This window comes from Neophocaena asiaeorientalis, unplaced genomic scaffold (assembly GCF_003031525.2).
Source record: "Neophocaena asiaeorientalis asiaeorientalis breed wild unplaced genomic scaffold, Neophocaena_asiaeorientalis_V1.1 scaffold4, whole genome shotgun sequence".
Lineage (NCBI taxonomy): Eukaryota > Metazoa > Chordata > Mammalia > Artiodactyla > Phocoenidae > Neophocaena > Neophocaena asiaeorientalis.
The window spans coordinates 2,299,125-2,315,646 of record NW_020173682.1 but is presented as its reverse complement, the minus strand read 5'-3'; the positions used below and the strand labels follow the sequence as shown (position 1 = coordinate 2,315,646).

The window sequence follows — 16,522 nt, the reverse complement described above, 5'->3', positions numbered from 1 at the left end:
TGAGAAACCTTCTACATGCGGAACACATGTTTATATTTTCCAAAGAGAGTGTTTTGTCAAGGACTGAAAGTGTCTATTTGGGTTCATATTTAGGCAGTCATTAGCTGTAGCATATTTTAAAAAAAACCTGTCCAAAAAAGAATTCCTAATTGTAGGCACTCCTGTTGCTTTGGGAATTTTTAAAAATTACAGTTACTAAACTGACGGATATACGAAGCCCAACGTTAGCTGAATGTAGGGCCCTCAAGAGAGACTTTGAGTCTCACCCTTTGTGATTGGGGGGGGCACTTAGGAAGTGAGCACGGGTTAGTTCAGATGAGTTCCTGGCCATATTTACCAAAAAACAGATGAGAGGTTAGTATAGATAGTTCCATGGTCCTTTCTAACCCCCGAGTGTTAATTTCTTTTATTTCCAACAGGTGAGTGGGGATAGTATTATACTGTGCTAGTTGGTACAATACTGCCACCTATGGGACAACAGTAAAATTTGTTATACTGTTAAAATGCATGGATTTTTATATCACGCCTTTAAAAATGTAGAAAACTTGCCATCTAAATTAATCTTTTGATGAATTCTTTGGTAGGTTAACAGTTACCTCTTAAATCGGTCTTTGGTAAAAATCTGATATGGATTTGTCTAAAAGACAAGTATATGGGAAAATGTGAATGAAAACATTAAGCTTCTTGTTTTCTTGTTAGAAGTAGTGTAAGTAAGCACTTGGAATTGAGGATAATGAAATCAGAATGTTTTAAACCTGGAAGGTACCTAAAACATTATCCAGATTAGCACACTCAGATTAGCCCAGCACAGGGTTGAGTGTTGGCTCTAATGCGGGATGGAACCGTGAGGTGAATCCAGTAAAAGCCATGGTGCAGTAGAAAGGGAAGAGCAGTGAGGGTTAGGAGACCTCCACCATTAACTTACTCTGAGCCTGAGGGTAAGTCGCAAGATATCTCTGCATGGTGATTGTTTCGTATAAAAGAGTGGCTTTCAAACTTTCTTGGTAGCGTACTACTATCAGTTAAAATATTTGAGCATAACATTCTGTATAACTTTAAAAATTACGTATAATTTAAATACACGAATTATTATGATTAGCTAATATCCCAAGGCACAGTATATGCTTAGAGCCAGACCAGTACAGCAGAGTAGTGCAAGAGCATAGACTGTGAGATGAGTGGTGAGTTGAGGTCCCAGCTGACTGGCTGTAGGGCCCTTTCTGCCTATTTCCACAGCAGTGAAATGGGATAGTAGTAGTCGCTACCTCATGGGGTTATTGTGAGGATGAAATATTAATATATTAAATATGCATATAAGACAGTGTCTGGAACATTGAAAGCACTCTGAAAGTGTACTTATTATCGTTGTTATTATCCTTAATACTTGTGCATTTCAAAGGTCTTTGTGGTAGTTTCCGGCACTTGCCTGATTCCTTGTCATATTTCACTAAAGGTCATTGTTTTTTTAAATTTTTTTTTTCGGTACGCGGGCCTCTCACTGTTGTGGCCTCTCCCGTTGCGGAGCACAGGCTCCAGACGCGCAGGCTCAGCGGCCATGGCTCACGGGCCCAGCCGCTCCGCGGCATGTGGGATCCTCCCGGACCGGGGCACGAACCCGTGTCCCCTGCATCGGCAGGCGGACTCCCAACCACTGCGCCACCAGGGAAGCCCAAGGTCATCGTTTTTAACCTCATTGTGCGCTGAGGAGAAGAGATTCCCGGGGCTGAAATGCCTCTCTGCCATTTTCTTGCTGTTTGATTGAGTCTCCATTTTCACCCCACTCAGTCCATCGTTTCTTTGCAGGCACCTTTAAGCCATTTGTCTATTTTATTGAGTTCTCTTTAATTAAAAAGTTAAAACTGTATAAAATTATTATAAATTTTACAGTTCATAAATCCATTTAACTAGACAGTTTGGAGACCACTGTTTTCAAAAGCCTGGGGTAGCGATTCATTTCCATGGGTGTATTATTAAGGATTTTTAAAAGTTACAGGTGACGCAACTTTTTTAAACTTCAAAGTGCTTTTGTAATTGCAAAGGAAACTGGAAAAAAACATTAGAAGTCATCAGTGACTCTTGGAGATTGAGTACCCGGGTGACAAAGCCGGTCTCCACAGGTGTAGCTTGTGTTTTTAAGTGCCATTAATTCACAGCAACTATATTTAATGTACAAGTGTAAGTTAAAAGGGAGGAGGGGACATATGTATTTTTTCTTTTTCGAAAACAAACTTTTTTCAATTGAAGTATAGTTGATTCAGGTGTGCAACATAGAGATTCAGTATTTTTGTAGAATATACTCTATTTGAAGTTATTAGGAAACAATGGCTATATTTCCCTGTGCTGTACAGTATATCCTAGTTGCTTATTGATTTTATACATACTAGTTTGTATCTCTTAACTCCTGTCTTGCCCCTACCCCTGCTCTCTCCCCCTTGGTAACCACTAGTTTTAAAACACACTGTTTAAAAGCAGGCTTATGTCTGACCTTCTATATGTGTCCCTTCTGTGGCACCACAATTGTTTTTATTTAGAGAAAATGATAAAAATGTTAATTAATGATTCTCAATCAAGATTTTTACGTATAATTACATATAAATATATACTATATATTTGTATAAAATACATATTTATACACACACAGCTTTTTACCTCAAATTTTTATATAATTATTAAATGCTTTATAATAACTTCATTTTTGGTACAGAAACCTATTCCTTCAGTCTGTCAGTTTATCTGCTGAGACCAAAAATACAATGCACAGTGTTTGACATTTGTATGTAGTTGATCTCGAGTATGTTCTCTTTATTCCCTTGAAGAGTCAATGTAAAAATGATGTTTGTCATTTCTTCCTATGGGTTTTTAAAATAGAATAATGAACTGAGAGCACAATAACACATACATGTTATTACTGTATAAATTATGACATTTCCTTACAGGATTCAGTGGAATTCGTTGTGATAGAATTTTATAAAATGCTTTTACTTTCTCTAGGTGGCTGGTACTAGCTATTGCCATGGTACGTTTTTATATGGAAAAAGGAACACACAAAGGTTTATATAGAAGTATTCAGAAGACACTTAAATTTTTCCAGACATTTGCCTTGCTTGAGGTAAGTTTTCAATGTCGCTGTTTATCTATCACTGCCATATTTATTTGAAAATACATCAGTTGAGCAAAATTAGTCTTATTTTGCTGATTATTTACTCCCTACAGATGCATTTAAAACTAACGATGACAGGAATTTATTTTATGTTGTATGTTATTGACATGTGATTTTTTTGTGTGTTTGCTTACAGATAGTCCACTGTTTAATTGGTGAGTTTTTGATTTAATTTTTATGTTTGACATAGATTGCATTTCGGGCAGTGGTTGACTTGTTTTTTTCTTTAAGGAATTGTGCCTACTTCTGTGCTTGTGGCTGGGGTCCAAGTGAGTTCAAGAATCTTTATGGTGTGGCTCGTTACTCACAGTATAAAACCAGTAAGTGACACAACACTTTGTCTACTTGAGCCTGCAGGAAAGCTTTCTTATTAATAGGAATCCAAAGTATTAACTGTATTTCAGGAAGCAGAACCCTTGGCCAAAGAAAGGTTGGGTTTGGATGTAAGTGTGATTGTACATTGACTTAGTGTGTTCGTAGAATGGCTTTGAAACACCAGCAAAACCAAAAATTGGCATTTTTATAGCCATATAAATTGGGGTTTTCCAATTAAAAAAATTTTTTTTATTTTAGGCTGCGTTGGGTCTTCGTTGCTGCGCGCGGGCTTTCTCTAGTTGCAGCAAGTGGGGGCTACTCTTTGTTGCAGTGCACGGGCTTCTCATTGCAGTGGCTTCTCTTGTTACAGAGCACAGGCTCTAGAAGCGCAGGCTTCAGTAGTTGTGGCGCATGGGCTCAGTAGTTGTGGCTCGCAGGCTCTAGAGCGCCGGCTCAGTAGTTGTGGTGCATGGGCTTAGTTGCTTCATGGCATGTGGAATCTTCCCTGACCAGGGCTGCAACCCATGTCCCCTGCATTGGCAGACGATTCTTAACCACTGCACCAGCAGGGAAGTCCCTATCCACTCTTTTTTTTTTAAGATTCTTTTCCCATATAGGCCATTACAGAGTATTGGGTAGAGTTCCCTGTGCTATACAGTAGATCCTTATTAGTTATCTATTTTATATATAGTGGTATGTATGTGTCCATCCCAGTCTTCCAATTTATCCCTTCCGCCTCTTTTTTATACTGCAGAAAATCTCTTCCTTGATTTTACTATTTAATCTTCTCCAACAGTGGTATCCCATGGGCATCTTTCCACCCATCTTTAATTAATTCAACCAGCGTGTATTGAGTGCATTCTATACTCCTGGCACTGTGCTTACTTCGGGATTTACAGAAATGAATAAGTCAGTCTCAGCTGTCAGGGGTACTGACCATGGGGGAGTGGGGAGCAGCCCTACAGATGTTGAGTCATTCAACAAGTATGAATTACGTGCCTATTCTGTTCCTGACGCTGTGCCGGGAATCTGGCTATTTATAATACACGTATGGTTCCCGCCTCATGGAGCCTGGAATTGGGAGAGATGGTACACAAGTTGTTGCAGAAATAATTGTTTGATTTTACTAGTGTTAGTGCTTTGAAACAAGAGGCCAGTGTGGATTGCAGTAACCGGCAGACTTGGCCTGACTTAAGGAGTGAAGGAAGGCTTCCCCGAGGAAGGAGTGTATCAGCTGAGTGCTGTAGATATACAAGCGTTTGGCAGACAAATCCTGATAGAAATTGGCAAGTGTTATAATACAGATATGAACACAGTACTGTGAGAACAAGGAAGGGGAGCACGTAACTGCTCAGGGTGAGAGGAGGGGTTTGGGACAAGTTTTCCAGAGGCCGTGGTGGTTAGCTGGATCTTAAAGGTGAGAAAGGGTTTTCCATGGGAAGTATTGATAAAGGGAGGAGCATTCAGGGACTTCCCTGGTGGCTTAAGAATCCGCCTGCCAATGCAGGGGACACGGGTTCGAGCCCTGGTCTGGGAAGATCCCACATGCTGTGGAGCAACTAAGCCCATGCGCCACAACTACTGAGCCTGTGTTCTGGAGCCCGCGGGCCACAACTACTGAGTGTGTGGGCCACAACTACTGAGCCTGAGCTCTGGAGCCTGTGGGCCACAACTACTGAAGCCCGTGCACCTAGAGCCCGTGCTCTGCAGCAAGAGAGGCCACCGCGATGAGAAGCCCACGCACCGCAACGAAGACCCAACGCAGCCAAAAATAAATAAATAAATTTATAAAAAATGAAAAGGGAGGAGCATCCTGTTGATAATTAGAGGGAATGGCGTGTGTTAAGACACATTCAGAGCATTTTCTGGAAATAATACAAAGTTTTGTGTCCCCAGAGAGAGCTGGGGGTGGGGTTGAGTCGTTGCACAAGAAGTCGAGATTTCTGAGCTCCAGCTGTAAAGATCCTTGAACATCACGCTCAGGTGGGAGGGTTTTACCCTGTCCTCCTGTTAAGCAGTGGGGAAGCCATGAAGCTTTTAAATCCCAGGACTAGCACCTTCCAATTTTGTTTCTGTTGGTTTGCTTCTGTGTTTTGCTTTTAAGAGAAAACATCCACCTCTGAAGTGGACACTGCATAGGGGGCTGTGACAGCATTCTGCATGAGAGGTGATCAGGTCCTAAATTGACACCGTGGTAGCGGGGCTGCAGTGAGTGGGCAGATTTGGGAGTTAGTGCTGCAGTAGGATGGGTGTGATTTGACGACCAACAGAAAGTCCGAGGGTCAGATTGTTCCCATACTGGTTTTGAGGGGCTGATGTTGTCCTGGGATGGTTGAGTTATTGGCTGGAGTGAAGGGTGAGACAGAGAACCCAATAGAAATTTGACCATTCCTGTGCTTAGAGAACATTTAAATCGTGTGTCTGTAAAGACTTATTAATGGTGACTGCATTGCATTTTCTGTATTGCATCTGTCTAACCCTAGCTCTCCGTTATAATAAAAGGCACGTACTAAATAATAAACAGAAAATATCTTCGTGGAGAAAGAAGTTCAAGGTTAAACAACGCTGTGGCTTTCTCTGTAATTCTGCAGATCCAGAATGAGGAGAGTGTGGTGCTTTTTCTGGTCGCGTGGACGGTGACAGAGATCACTCGCTATTCCTTCTACACATTCAGTCTTCTCGACCACTTGCCATACTTCGTTAAATGGGCCAGGTGGCGACGATGTCTTGCAGTTTAGTTGCTCTCGGTCCTGTGCATGCGTGTTTTGTGTGCTGAGCTAACACAGAGAATTAAAATGTGTGTCTTAGCCCTGTGTTGCCAGGAGGCTGCTGCTTTTGAAATCAGCAGTGTTACAACTTGCATTCTAAAGGCTTAATTTAATGACCGGGCAACAGTCATATTAACATATATCTTGAGTGAAAGCAATGCCAGACAAACTACGTTAGTGTCCTTAGCCTCTGAATCGGTCATTCATTTTTCCTTGAAAGCAAGATATACATCTTTGGAATTACATTAAATCAACTCTTGGCCAAAAATATGGCATTTTGTTTGATTGACTTAAATTTTTTTTTTGACAACTCACAAAGTTTTTATTCTACAAAACAAAGTTAGGAAAATAAGCTAAAACACTAAAAATAAAGTTTTAAAATAGCCAAGCTTTAGTAACAAGATGCATATTAAAGAAATTATTTGAAACTTCCAGTGCATAGAAATTATTTTAACACAACAGACTTTCATTGAATTAAATACATACTGTTCTTGTAATTGCTAAAAGTGGCCCTTACATCAATCAGTTATTGATTTAAATTACTTTAATAGTCCACCTAGTATCCACAAGTTTTAGTATCTTATATATACAATGTCAACTTTTTTGTGTGTGTATAAAGTAGCAGAGACAGACATTTTAAAAAGTCACCCTTAGAGACTTCCCTGGCGGTCCAGTGGTTAAGACTCCTTGCTTCCATTGCAGGGGGCACGGGTTTGATCCCCAGTCAGGGAACTCGGGGAACTAAGATCCTACATGCTGCATGGCACGGCCAGAACAACAACAAACAAACAAACAAAAAAGTCACCCTTATTTGAAATTGTATTGTTTGTTATGAGGACAAAATTTATATTTCGAGGGTTCTAAACATAGCCCTCCCAAAGCAACAGTTTTTAAAGCAGAAGATGTTCCGTCCTTTTTAAAGTATGCGTTCTTTGAGCAGCTGGTATTTTACAAAGTTATTATAAAAACAACTTATTATTTGTGCCCTTTGGAGAACAAATCACAAACCAGCATAGATTTGTTCATTTCATTCTCCGTGTTGCACTTAGAGTTGAAATAACAATAATAACAGTAACATATGCTGTGTACCTTCTGCATACCTGAGGTGCAGGTGTGAGTGCAACGAAATCTCTGTCCTCTCAAGATGGAAGGAACAGAAAATACAACAACTAACAGGTGTGAGAAATGCCAGGTGGTAAGAAATGCAGGGGAGCAGTTGGGTTAAGAAACGTCTATCCCATATATGTCTATGTAGATAGGTAAATTAGATAGATAGATAGATACGGTAGATAAGATAGATAAGATAGGGAGATAGATAGATATGTATCCCACATAGGTAGAATACAAGAATTTGACAGTATTTTCATTCGTTAAAATTTTTATTAAGCTACAAAAGTAATATGCTTTCACTGTGAAAAACTCTCAAATAGTTTTAGTATATAGAATAAACATGGAAAGTTCCTGTTTGTACTCCTACGTGAGCCCCACTCGCTTTCCTTGGAGAGAGAAAGTTGGGAGTTTACCATCAGACTTTTTCTTAATAACAGCAATGTGAACACACAGATGTGAGTTTTTAAAAACATAAATAGGGGCTTCCCTGGTGGTGCAGTGGTTGAGAATCTGCCTGCTAATGCAGGGGACATGGGTTCGAGCCCTGGTCTGGGAGGATCCCACATGCCGCGGAGCAACTAGGCCCGTGAGCCACAACTACTGAGCCTGCGCTTCTGGAGCCTGTGCTCCGCAACAAGAGAGGCCGCGATAGAGGCCTGCGCACCGCGATGAAGAGTGGCCCCCGCTTGCCACAACTAGAGAAAGCCCTCGCACAGAAACAAAGACCCAACAGCAGCAAAAATAAATAAATTTATTAATAAACTCCTACCCCCAACATCTTCTTTAAAAAAAACAAAACAAAACATAAATAGGATACGATACTTGATTTTTGTTTATATATTGGAGATCTTTTTTTTTTTTTTTTTTGAGATCTTTTTTTAAGTCAGTACAGATCCATTTAGATCTAGCTCTCTAACTCTTAATGCTGCATAATATTCCATAGTATGACTGACTCGGTTCTATATTGCTAGAATTTAGATTATTCCCAGTTTTCTGATGCTATAAATACGCTTTGTGATATTAAAAGCAATGTAATATCCATATTTCCATTATTTTTTAAAACTCTGATATTTGTATTAATTCATAGCTAGCTTATAAAGGTAATTCATAACTAGTGTCAGACTTGTTTTTGCTCTCCTTATACAAAAGGCCTAACATTTTTTATTAATTACTCCTTTTTTAATAACTCATATTATACATGTTCAAATATAATAAATTAGTATATATAAATAACCTAAAAGAATAAAAACCTTTTAAATTGTCTATATTCCCCCACAAAGGATTATCACTCTTAATTATACTATATACCCTTTCAAACGTTTTTATATTCTCTAGCTCTTATTTAGATATTTGTGGCTTACCATTTTGAATATGACAAAATACTTCAAAATTATAGTTGGAGCTTAAACGTTTCGTCTGTCATAAGAAGGTTGCACTACCATTTATAAGCGTTTGGCAAAATTGGAAGTTTGGAATGTAGCTGGATTCTAATCCCAGAATGCATCTCATGCCATTTTGAATGACCTCCGTCTTTCAGACTTCTAGCACCTTTGAAAATACTAATTCATAATATAGTCTCTTTTTATTTGCTGTATTTATAAAATTTGTTTGCGGGATATAATGGTCTCTAATGCTTTGCCCGCCTTTTAGAATGCATTTGCATGTCTTGAATTTCTGGAAAAGTTCCAAACTCTACCATTGCATGTTTAAATTTGCTGTTAGAAATCCTTTGTCACTTGCCTTAATGTTAAACAGGTTACTATAAAATCTTTCAACTTTGAAATGCACATGTTAACATAACACATCACGTCAGTTAAGCATAATCGTGAATAATTATGTTTCATGTCAAAAATCTTAAAGATCCCAACCAGCTGTGTATTTGCCAACCCCATTAAATAACCTAAAATAACATTTATATTTATGTTCCAGTGTTGAAGCTATTCTCAAGTAAAGCTTAAAAATGGCTTCTTATTTATAGAGTTGCCCTGCTGTGATGGTTTGAATATACTTTGATTCTATTTATCTGTCAGACATGTTCCTAGAAAAACCCACTGAATAGAGAAATGCATAATGTTATGTTTTCATATTGATTTCCATTTTAATTTCAAAAATGCAGTTCCTTCAGAAAATTTTTGATGACAATTGGGCATCTGTAAGGAAACATCATGTCTCTTTCTGAATAAGCAGTTAAATCTGTCATGCTGCCATCAGAACTTAGAGAGTTGGTGACATAGAGCCTTTTCAAAGTGCAAGTAAAGTCAAATTGTGTAATTTTTTCCCATTTCATTAAAAATAATCACGTCTTTAAGGCTTTAACCTAGTTTATACTTAGTGTGATATTTTTTCAGTTAAAGAACAATCTTGGGCTTCCCTGGTGGTGCAGTGGTTGGGAGTCTGCCTGCCGATGCAGGGGACATGGGTTCGTGCCCCGGTCCGGGAAGATCCCACATGCCGCGGAGCGGCTGGGCCCGTGAGCCATGGCCGCTGAGCCTGCGCGTCCGGAGCCTGTGCTCTGCAACGGGAGAGGCCACAACAGTGAGAGGCCCGTGTACCGCAAAAAAAATAAAATAAAATAAAGAACAATCTTACCCCCCAAAAAAATTATCTGAGAGTCACATAAAGTTAAAAAAAAATTTAAGAGGTTTGAATGTCTTACTTAAGAAGGGAATATAAAATGCTCAGTTATGTACTTTTAAATTGAGGTAGAAAATCGAGGTTGGAAAAAATTGATTTAAATGATACACACATAACTACCCCAGGCTGGTGAGGAAGCAGGTGGCATGCACAAGGCAAGGAGGGGACACAGAGGGACAGTAGAAGGATCATTTTCTTTCTTTACCAGTTCATCTATTTTGGCAAATAATTCTGCCCCCCTCTGTCCCCTCTTGTCCTTGCATATCCTTGGCACATAGGAATAAGGAAACTCTTAAGAAACGTCATTACCTTGGGCGCTTGAGGCTGTCCTGCGGGTCCACTAGTGGACACTTGTGCAGTGTTCCTCTGACTGTAGGCGGAAGTGATGCTGGGCCCGCTCTGTGTTGGAGGATGCTCCGCAATCCAAATGAACAAACTGTGACTTGGATTTTGACTAGAACTCTCTCAGCTCTCTTTTAAGCAAGCTGACTATTCCTTTAGTGTGCAAATTCAGGAAACGGCCTGTCTTCCTTGTTTTGTCTTGAAAACAGTTTTAGGCAGTATGTTTGTTAGTAGTTACTGACGCTTCAGGTGGTTTTATCAGTTTTCTAAAATAGTCATTCTTTTAATTAGTAACCACAAAGCGTTTTCCACATGTCTCCAAACAACGACTTTGGCAATTTCAAGATTTAGATATAAAATTAGGATCATAACTGGTCTTTTTTAAAAACACAGCATTTGATCAACAAATGACTAACTGCAGGGGAAAAAAAATCAGTATGATTCCAGGTGTCAAAGCAGTTACTTTTACAATGCTTACATTTACTTTACAATACACTATAATAGTTATAGTACTTGTATACTTTATTATACTTAAAAAACTGCATCAATCAGTCACTGACTTTAAAATGTATTGTTATTTCAGTCCTGTAAAGTAAGTTGACTTCTTACTTTATTAAGATCTTGCCATTAAAATGGAAACTACTATAAGAAAAAAAAAGATAATTAAATTAATAAGCAAATGATTAAAGTGAAAAAAACTTAACCTTGTTACGTGAGGTTAACATAAGTATGTATAGAAAGGAGAATTTTTAAGCTTAAATAAAGTAGTAGCAAAAGAATCATGATATAAAATCCAATAATTATTCTAGAAAATAATTGTCAGGTTTTTCTTTCTCCAGATACAATTTTTTTATCATCTTATATCCTGTTGGAGTTGCTGGTGAACTTCTTACAATATACGCTGCCTTACCATATGTGAAGAAAACAAGAATGTTCTCAATAAGACTTCCCAATAAATACAATGTCTCTTTTGACTACTATTATTTTCTTCTTATAACCATGGCCTCGTATATACCATGTAAGTATGTCTCTATTAGTAGTATACTTTGATTTAGCATATGCTGTCAAAGTTTTTCAAAAGATGTCATAAGATGCCAGATTAATAAACAAGGAAAATTAGTGTCTTAAAAATGCATCAAAACCTCCGTTCAGTGCCACATGTATTCATAATGTGAAATAACTGAAGGGTGAGTTGTGAGAAAAAAAGGTAAGTAAATTAACACACAAATGATTGCCTTCTCAAAATCACTTAAAAATAAGCTTAGTATGATTTATGTTTTTAAAGAAAAGATAAAGCCTGCAGTGAACTCTTTGAAAGCATTTAGAAATTATGTATCTGAACATGAACATTTTATCCAAGAAAATCTGAGGTCATTTCTATTCATTAAGCACATACTTGGAAAGATCATCCATACTAGAAAATAATAAAAAAGCTGCTTTTCTTAAAATATTTTGAATAACTCAGTCTTTCCACTAATTTCTCCTCACCTTTCAATAGGTGCAATGCATTGGTGAGACTCTATTCATTTCATTTAAATACAAAGTGGTATATTTTTAGGTCAGATTTTGATAATCACTAGCAGGAAATATGAAGATAAAGCAAAGCTGTTGTTTGCCCTCCTCAATAAAGTTAGAGACTCCGGGGTCAGTGCGGGGGGGAAAGAGAAATGAGAAATGTTTATAGAATCTAAAATCGACATTGACGTAATATGAAATATTTCATCTAAAGAGGATGAACATAAAATGTGGCCACTTCCTTGGGACCTCCAACTTTTAAGTTTTTCCAAAATCAAAATTGCCTTGATGGTCATATAGTGATTTTATTCCCCTCATCTTCTCCCATCTCAGCCTGACTCTCCTCCGACTATCCACCAGGGCCAGTTCAGGAGGGCTCACGGGTGGTGTGCCTATGACACTTGTTTCTTCCCCTGCTTTGCGCAACATCTAGTGAATGTTGGAGGTCTGGAGCAGAGCCAGACCTGTCCTATCATAGTTACAGGTTCAGGTCTTGGGTTGCCTTTTTTTCCTCACAGCCACTGAGGCATCTCTGTGGAAACCCAGGGCCCAAGAGATCATGGTTTGAAACCATCAAACCAGTAACTTGTGACTGTGCATTTTCAGGTGTCCTGTGAAGACCAGCCTTTGCCAGTAGCTGCTTCTCAGTTTAGGAGGCTGTTGGTTACCTGAGAGCCCCACCTGCTGGAGGATCAGCCAGCCAGGGGGGTGTTTTCCACCTCAGTATTAGTAGTAATAGCAACTAATTATACTTTGCTTATTAAATCCTTTGCTAATTACAAGTATAAACGTACATTTTGAACACTTAGTGCTCAAAAGAAGTCCTTTTAGTTCCCATTTATCAATGGGGCCATTAGAGATTAGAGAGGTTAAGAGAATTGCTTTAAAAATCGCTCAGCTAGTGAATAAGATCAAGGTTTGAACTCAAGCCCATACTTCTTCTAAACTACTCAAGATGTTATAGAAGTATTTGCAAATATCGGTCGGTTAGCTTTAAGTCTATATGGCCTGAATATATTTAGGCCCTTAGGTATAATATGATGGTTACATTAATGAAGGTTGGATACCTAAATAAAAAAATAAAATCTTTTATGCATGTTGGCTCCATTTGAGCTAAGTTCAAGAAGTAGTTACCCACAGTTACCTAAGCAAGATATTCAAAGCTTGTTTTGTCATTAGGTTCATTAGTTTTGGCTATTCTGTTCATCGTTTTCAGAGATATTTGTATACTTGTACTGTTTGTAGCTGATGTTAATTTGTTCATGCACCAACATTTACCCTATAATTTAAAGTACTGGTTCAGATTGGCTCAAAATAATTCTCCAGATTTGACAGGGTGGATGACCATTTGTCTAGCTGACCTAATACATATATATTTGTGTGTGTGTACCAGACTACCCTTATGCCCAGCCAAGAGGGGCTTTTGCTCTGGGCCCAGTTTTAGATAGAGGGCCGTGTCCTGGCTCACTGCTGGTCACCACTCCACACAGGACCCCCTTCCTTCAGATCACATCCTGGAAACCCGGGACCATGGAATTTGCAACCCAGAGGGCACTGAGCGCGCATCTAGACTGCATAGCTCTCTTCCCCAGTCTGTTCTCCTGGGGGTTATAGCACCGTTACCTGTGTACACATCCCTGAGATCAGGGGGCAGCTGTTTGTGAGGGGGGTGGATGCAGCTGGGCTGTGTGGCCTTGGACATCCACACAGATGTTCACGAGACCCCTCATGGTACAGGACAGCCGATGGAATGGAGAGAAGGGGCCAGGTGGGGCAGCTTTCCTTGTGCAGCACTGTTCCGGCACGGTGTTCCGAAGAGTTATAGAATTCTAAATTCAGATATGGCCTTCCAGGTCATTATGAAGAGATATTTATCAAAATATTTAAGTTTGCTGAAAAGACTGACAGTTGATGGCATTAAAATATTTAGGCATATGGTATGTGGCCCTGAGCCCTGTAAATATTAGGGGGGTAGTAGCAACTGTATATGATGTGCTTGCTTTCAAAGGCCGCCATGTTTAAGAGGTTTCAAGTATAAAAGATTTCCAACCATAGCTTACCTTCTCTGTTTTCTTTTTTCAATTAAGTGTTTCCACAACTCTACTTTCATATGTTACGTCAGAGAAGAAAGGTGCTTCACGGAGAGGTGATTGTCGAAAAGGATGATTAAATGATCCCTACAACAAGGTGCCTTTTCCAGAATAACCAGGATTACTTGAGTCCAAGTTTTAATAATAAGAATAAACAGCGTCATGAAATATTGAGGATTGTGTTATTTCTTAAACTATAACTTGGGACACGTGGTATTTGCCCATATTTGTCTTCAGATTGTGCCAGGTCCGTTTTCTCCAAGAACTATGCAAGTATTTATTATCAACTCCTGGGTAGGTGATGATCATAAAAAAAAATAATTGGGTGTATTACCTGGAAAAAAAAAACTTTTGTTAGCTTTTGAACTAAAAATAAGTTTTACTAAATTTTTTTTGCAGCATATGTTCAAAGCTCTTGAAATCAATATTTAGAAATTAGTTTAATGATTTAATATTATGATGCCTGCCAGTGATATTTACGTGATATTTATAAATGAAACTAAATACAGAATTATAATAACTGTTAATAATGTATTAGCATTTCTTGAACCCAAGGTCTATTTCTCTCAAGTTATAAGGTAGCATTTTTGATTAATAACAGTTTTTGGAAACATAGACGTAGTTTGCTATGGTAAATCTTTTGATCTAGATAAAGTAGTCATATAAAAAGCCCAAAATATTCAAGTAGGTGTCACAGTTGGAAAATATTCTTTGGAAATATGTTTAGGCCACTGAAATTATACTCCTAAGCAAGTTTATTTTTATTTGAATTAACTACTCAAGGTCAAGCTTTTCAATTGTAAGGATTTTAAGGGATTAGAAAGAAAGAATGTATGTATATACTTGGCCTCACTTGTAAAAAAACATAATAACGTTGAATCTGATGGTAACACTGTGTCTGTTACATTCAGAACTCTGGCTGAAAAAGGCTGCTCTATACCGTGGAATCATCTAATAAAAAATCATCTTGTGACAATCCCTTTGTGGTACTTAGGTAACAAAATGTTTTAGGGTATGATCTGAAATAGACTTCATTTTATTCTGAATTCCACTGAATAGCAAAAATCTTACGGTAAAGCTTCTGTCCACGGGTTGAATAGAAAGATACACTGAAGAAAATCTAATAATGCTTTAGTTCTAAAAATGTTTTAACTCTTAAAAATGTCCTTAAAAAATTTCCCCCTTATATTAAGGTATGCTGCTTTCCTGGCCTGTTTTAGAGACACTATTAAATGTGTGCCTTTAAAAGAAAAGGAACTTTTGGCCTGCTACAGATATGTAGGTGTAATTTTGGCTTTAATTGTTCTGTATTCTTTGCATTTACAATCAGCATGTAACTTTACACTTTTCAGAATTGCTTGTTTTGTGTTACTACCTCCTTTTCAAATGATTTCATGTGGAGATTTGTAGTGCAGCATAGTTTTGCAAACGTACATTTTAGATAACTTGATTTTTAAAAAGGTGCTATTTCTCTTATTATGTTACATTTTTAATATTTCCTTTGCAGGATTAGATTACGGATTCTCAAAAACGCTGATGTTCATTCTGCGTTTACATGGCTTTGATCGTTTTCATCTTGAATTCTTATACGGAAGAAATTTTCAGGGACTTTTTCCTTTTGGTAACATAGTATAAGAAGCTCACATATTTATCTTGTTAGATGCCTGTCTTATGAAAAATATTTTCAATCCTTTCCCTAAAATTTGCATTAATTCAACTTGTACTCCCTACCAGCAGCTGTAATTCTTTTCTTCTCCCTTAAGTGATGGAATATCTTGAAGTAGGAATTGTGATCAACTTTAATAAAAATGAAATACGTCAAACTATTCAGGGACTATATTAATATACTCAGTGCATGCCGAAACTTTAGACTTAGTTTATCTTTTTTTTTTTTTTAAAGAAGATGTTGGGGGTCAGAGTTTATTAACTAATTTATTTTTGCTGTATTGGGTCTTCGTTTCTGTGCGAAGGCTTTCTCTAGTTGTGGCAAGAAGGGGCCACTCTTCATCGCGGTGCGCGGGCCTCTCACTATCAGGACGTCTTGTTGCGGAGCACAGGCTTCGGACGCGCAGGCTCAGTAGTTGTGGCTCACGGGCCTAGTTGCTCTGTGGCATGTGGGATCCTCCCAGACCAGGGCTCGAACCCGTGTCCTCTGCATTAGCAGGCAGATTCTCAACCGCTGCGCCACCAGGGAAGCCCCTAGATTTAGCTTATCTTCAGGATCTTTTATTTCAACAAATTCTAAGCTGTCTTTTGTGTAGAAAATAAAGTGCTTAAATGGTAGTTTCATTTTAAAAAGAGAGTATTTGGAAGTCCTTTGCACTTGTCTGCTGTGACAACATTTTCTTTTGAAAATCTCCCAAAAGCGTTCCTTTGCGTAGGCAAGTCAGGCTTGAATCAAATAGACCTTGAGGGCTTCCCTGGTGGTGCAGTGGTTAAAGAATCTGCCTGCCGGTGCAGGGGACACGGGTTCGAGCCCTGGTCCAGGAGGATCCCACATGCCGTGGAGCAGCTAAACTCATGCGCCACAACTACTGAAGCCCGCATGCCTGGAGCCTGTGCTCCGCAACAAGAGAAGCCACCGCAGT

General features: G+C 38.6%; 1 protein-coding gene across 2 annotated transcripts; it reads left to right on the top strand.

The window, feature by feature from the left end:
* Positions 1-2,997: 2,997 nt before the first annotated feature.
* Positions 2,998-15,706, top strand: HACD1 (3-hydroxyacyl-CoA dehydratase 1). Of its 2 annotated transcripts, XM_024750101.1 has the most exons (7): positions 3,013-3,109; positions 3,297-3,315; positions 3,392-3,480; positions 6,067-6,188; positions 11,169-11,347; positions 13,932-14,031; positions 15,442-15,706. In XM_024750101.1, exons 1-6 carry the CDS (start codon positions 3,014-3,016, stop codon positions 14,012-14,014), a joined length of 588 nt encoding a protein of 195 aa, XP_024605869.1. In that variant the 5' UTR covers position 3,013; the 3' UTR covers positions 14,015-14,031; positions 15,442-15,706. The 2 variants fall into 2 exon arrangements, with proteins under 2 accessions (XP_024605868.1, XP_024605869.1); XM_024750100.1 differs by lacking the exon at positions 15,442-15,706 and having other exon boundaries at positions 2,998-3,109; positions 13,932-14,102.
* Positions 15,707-16,522: the final 816 nt, after the last annotated feature.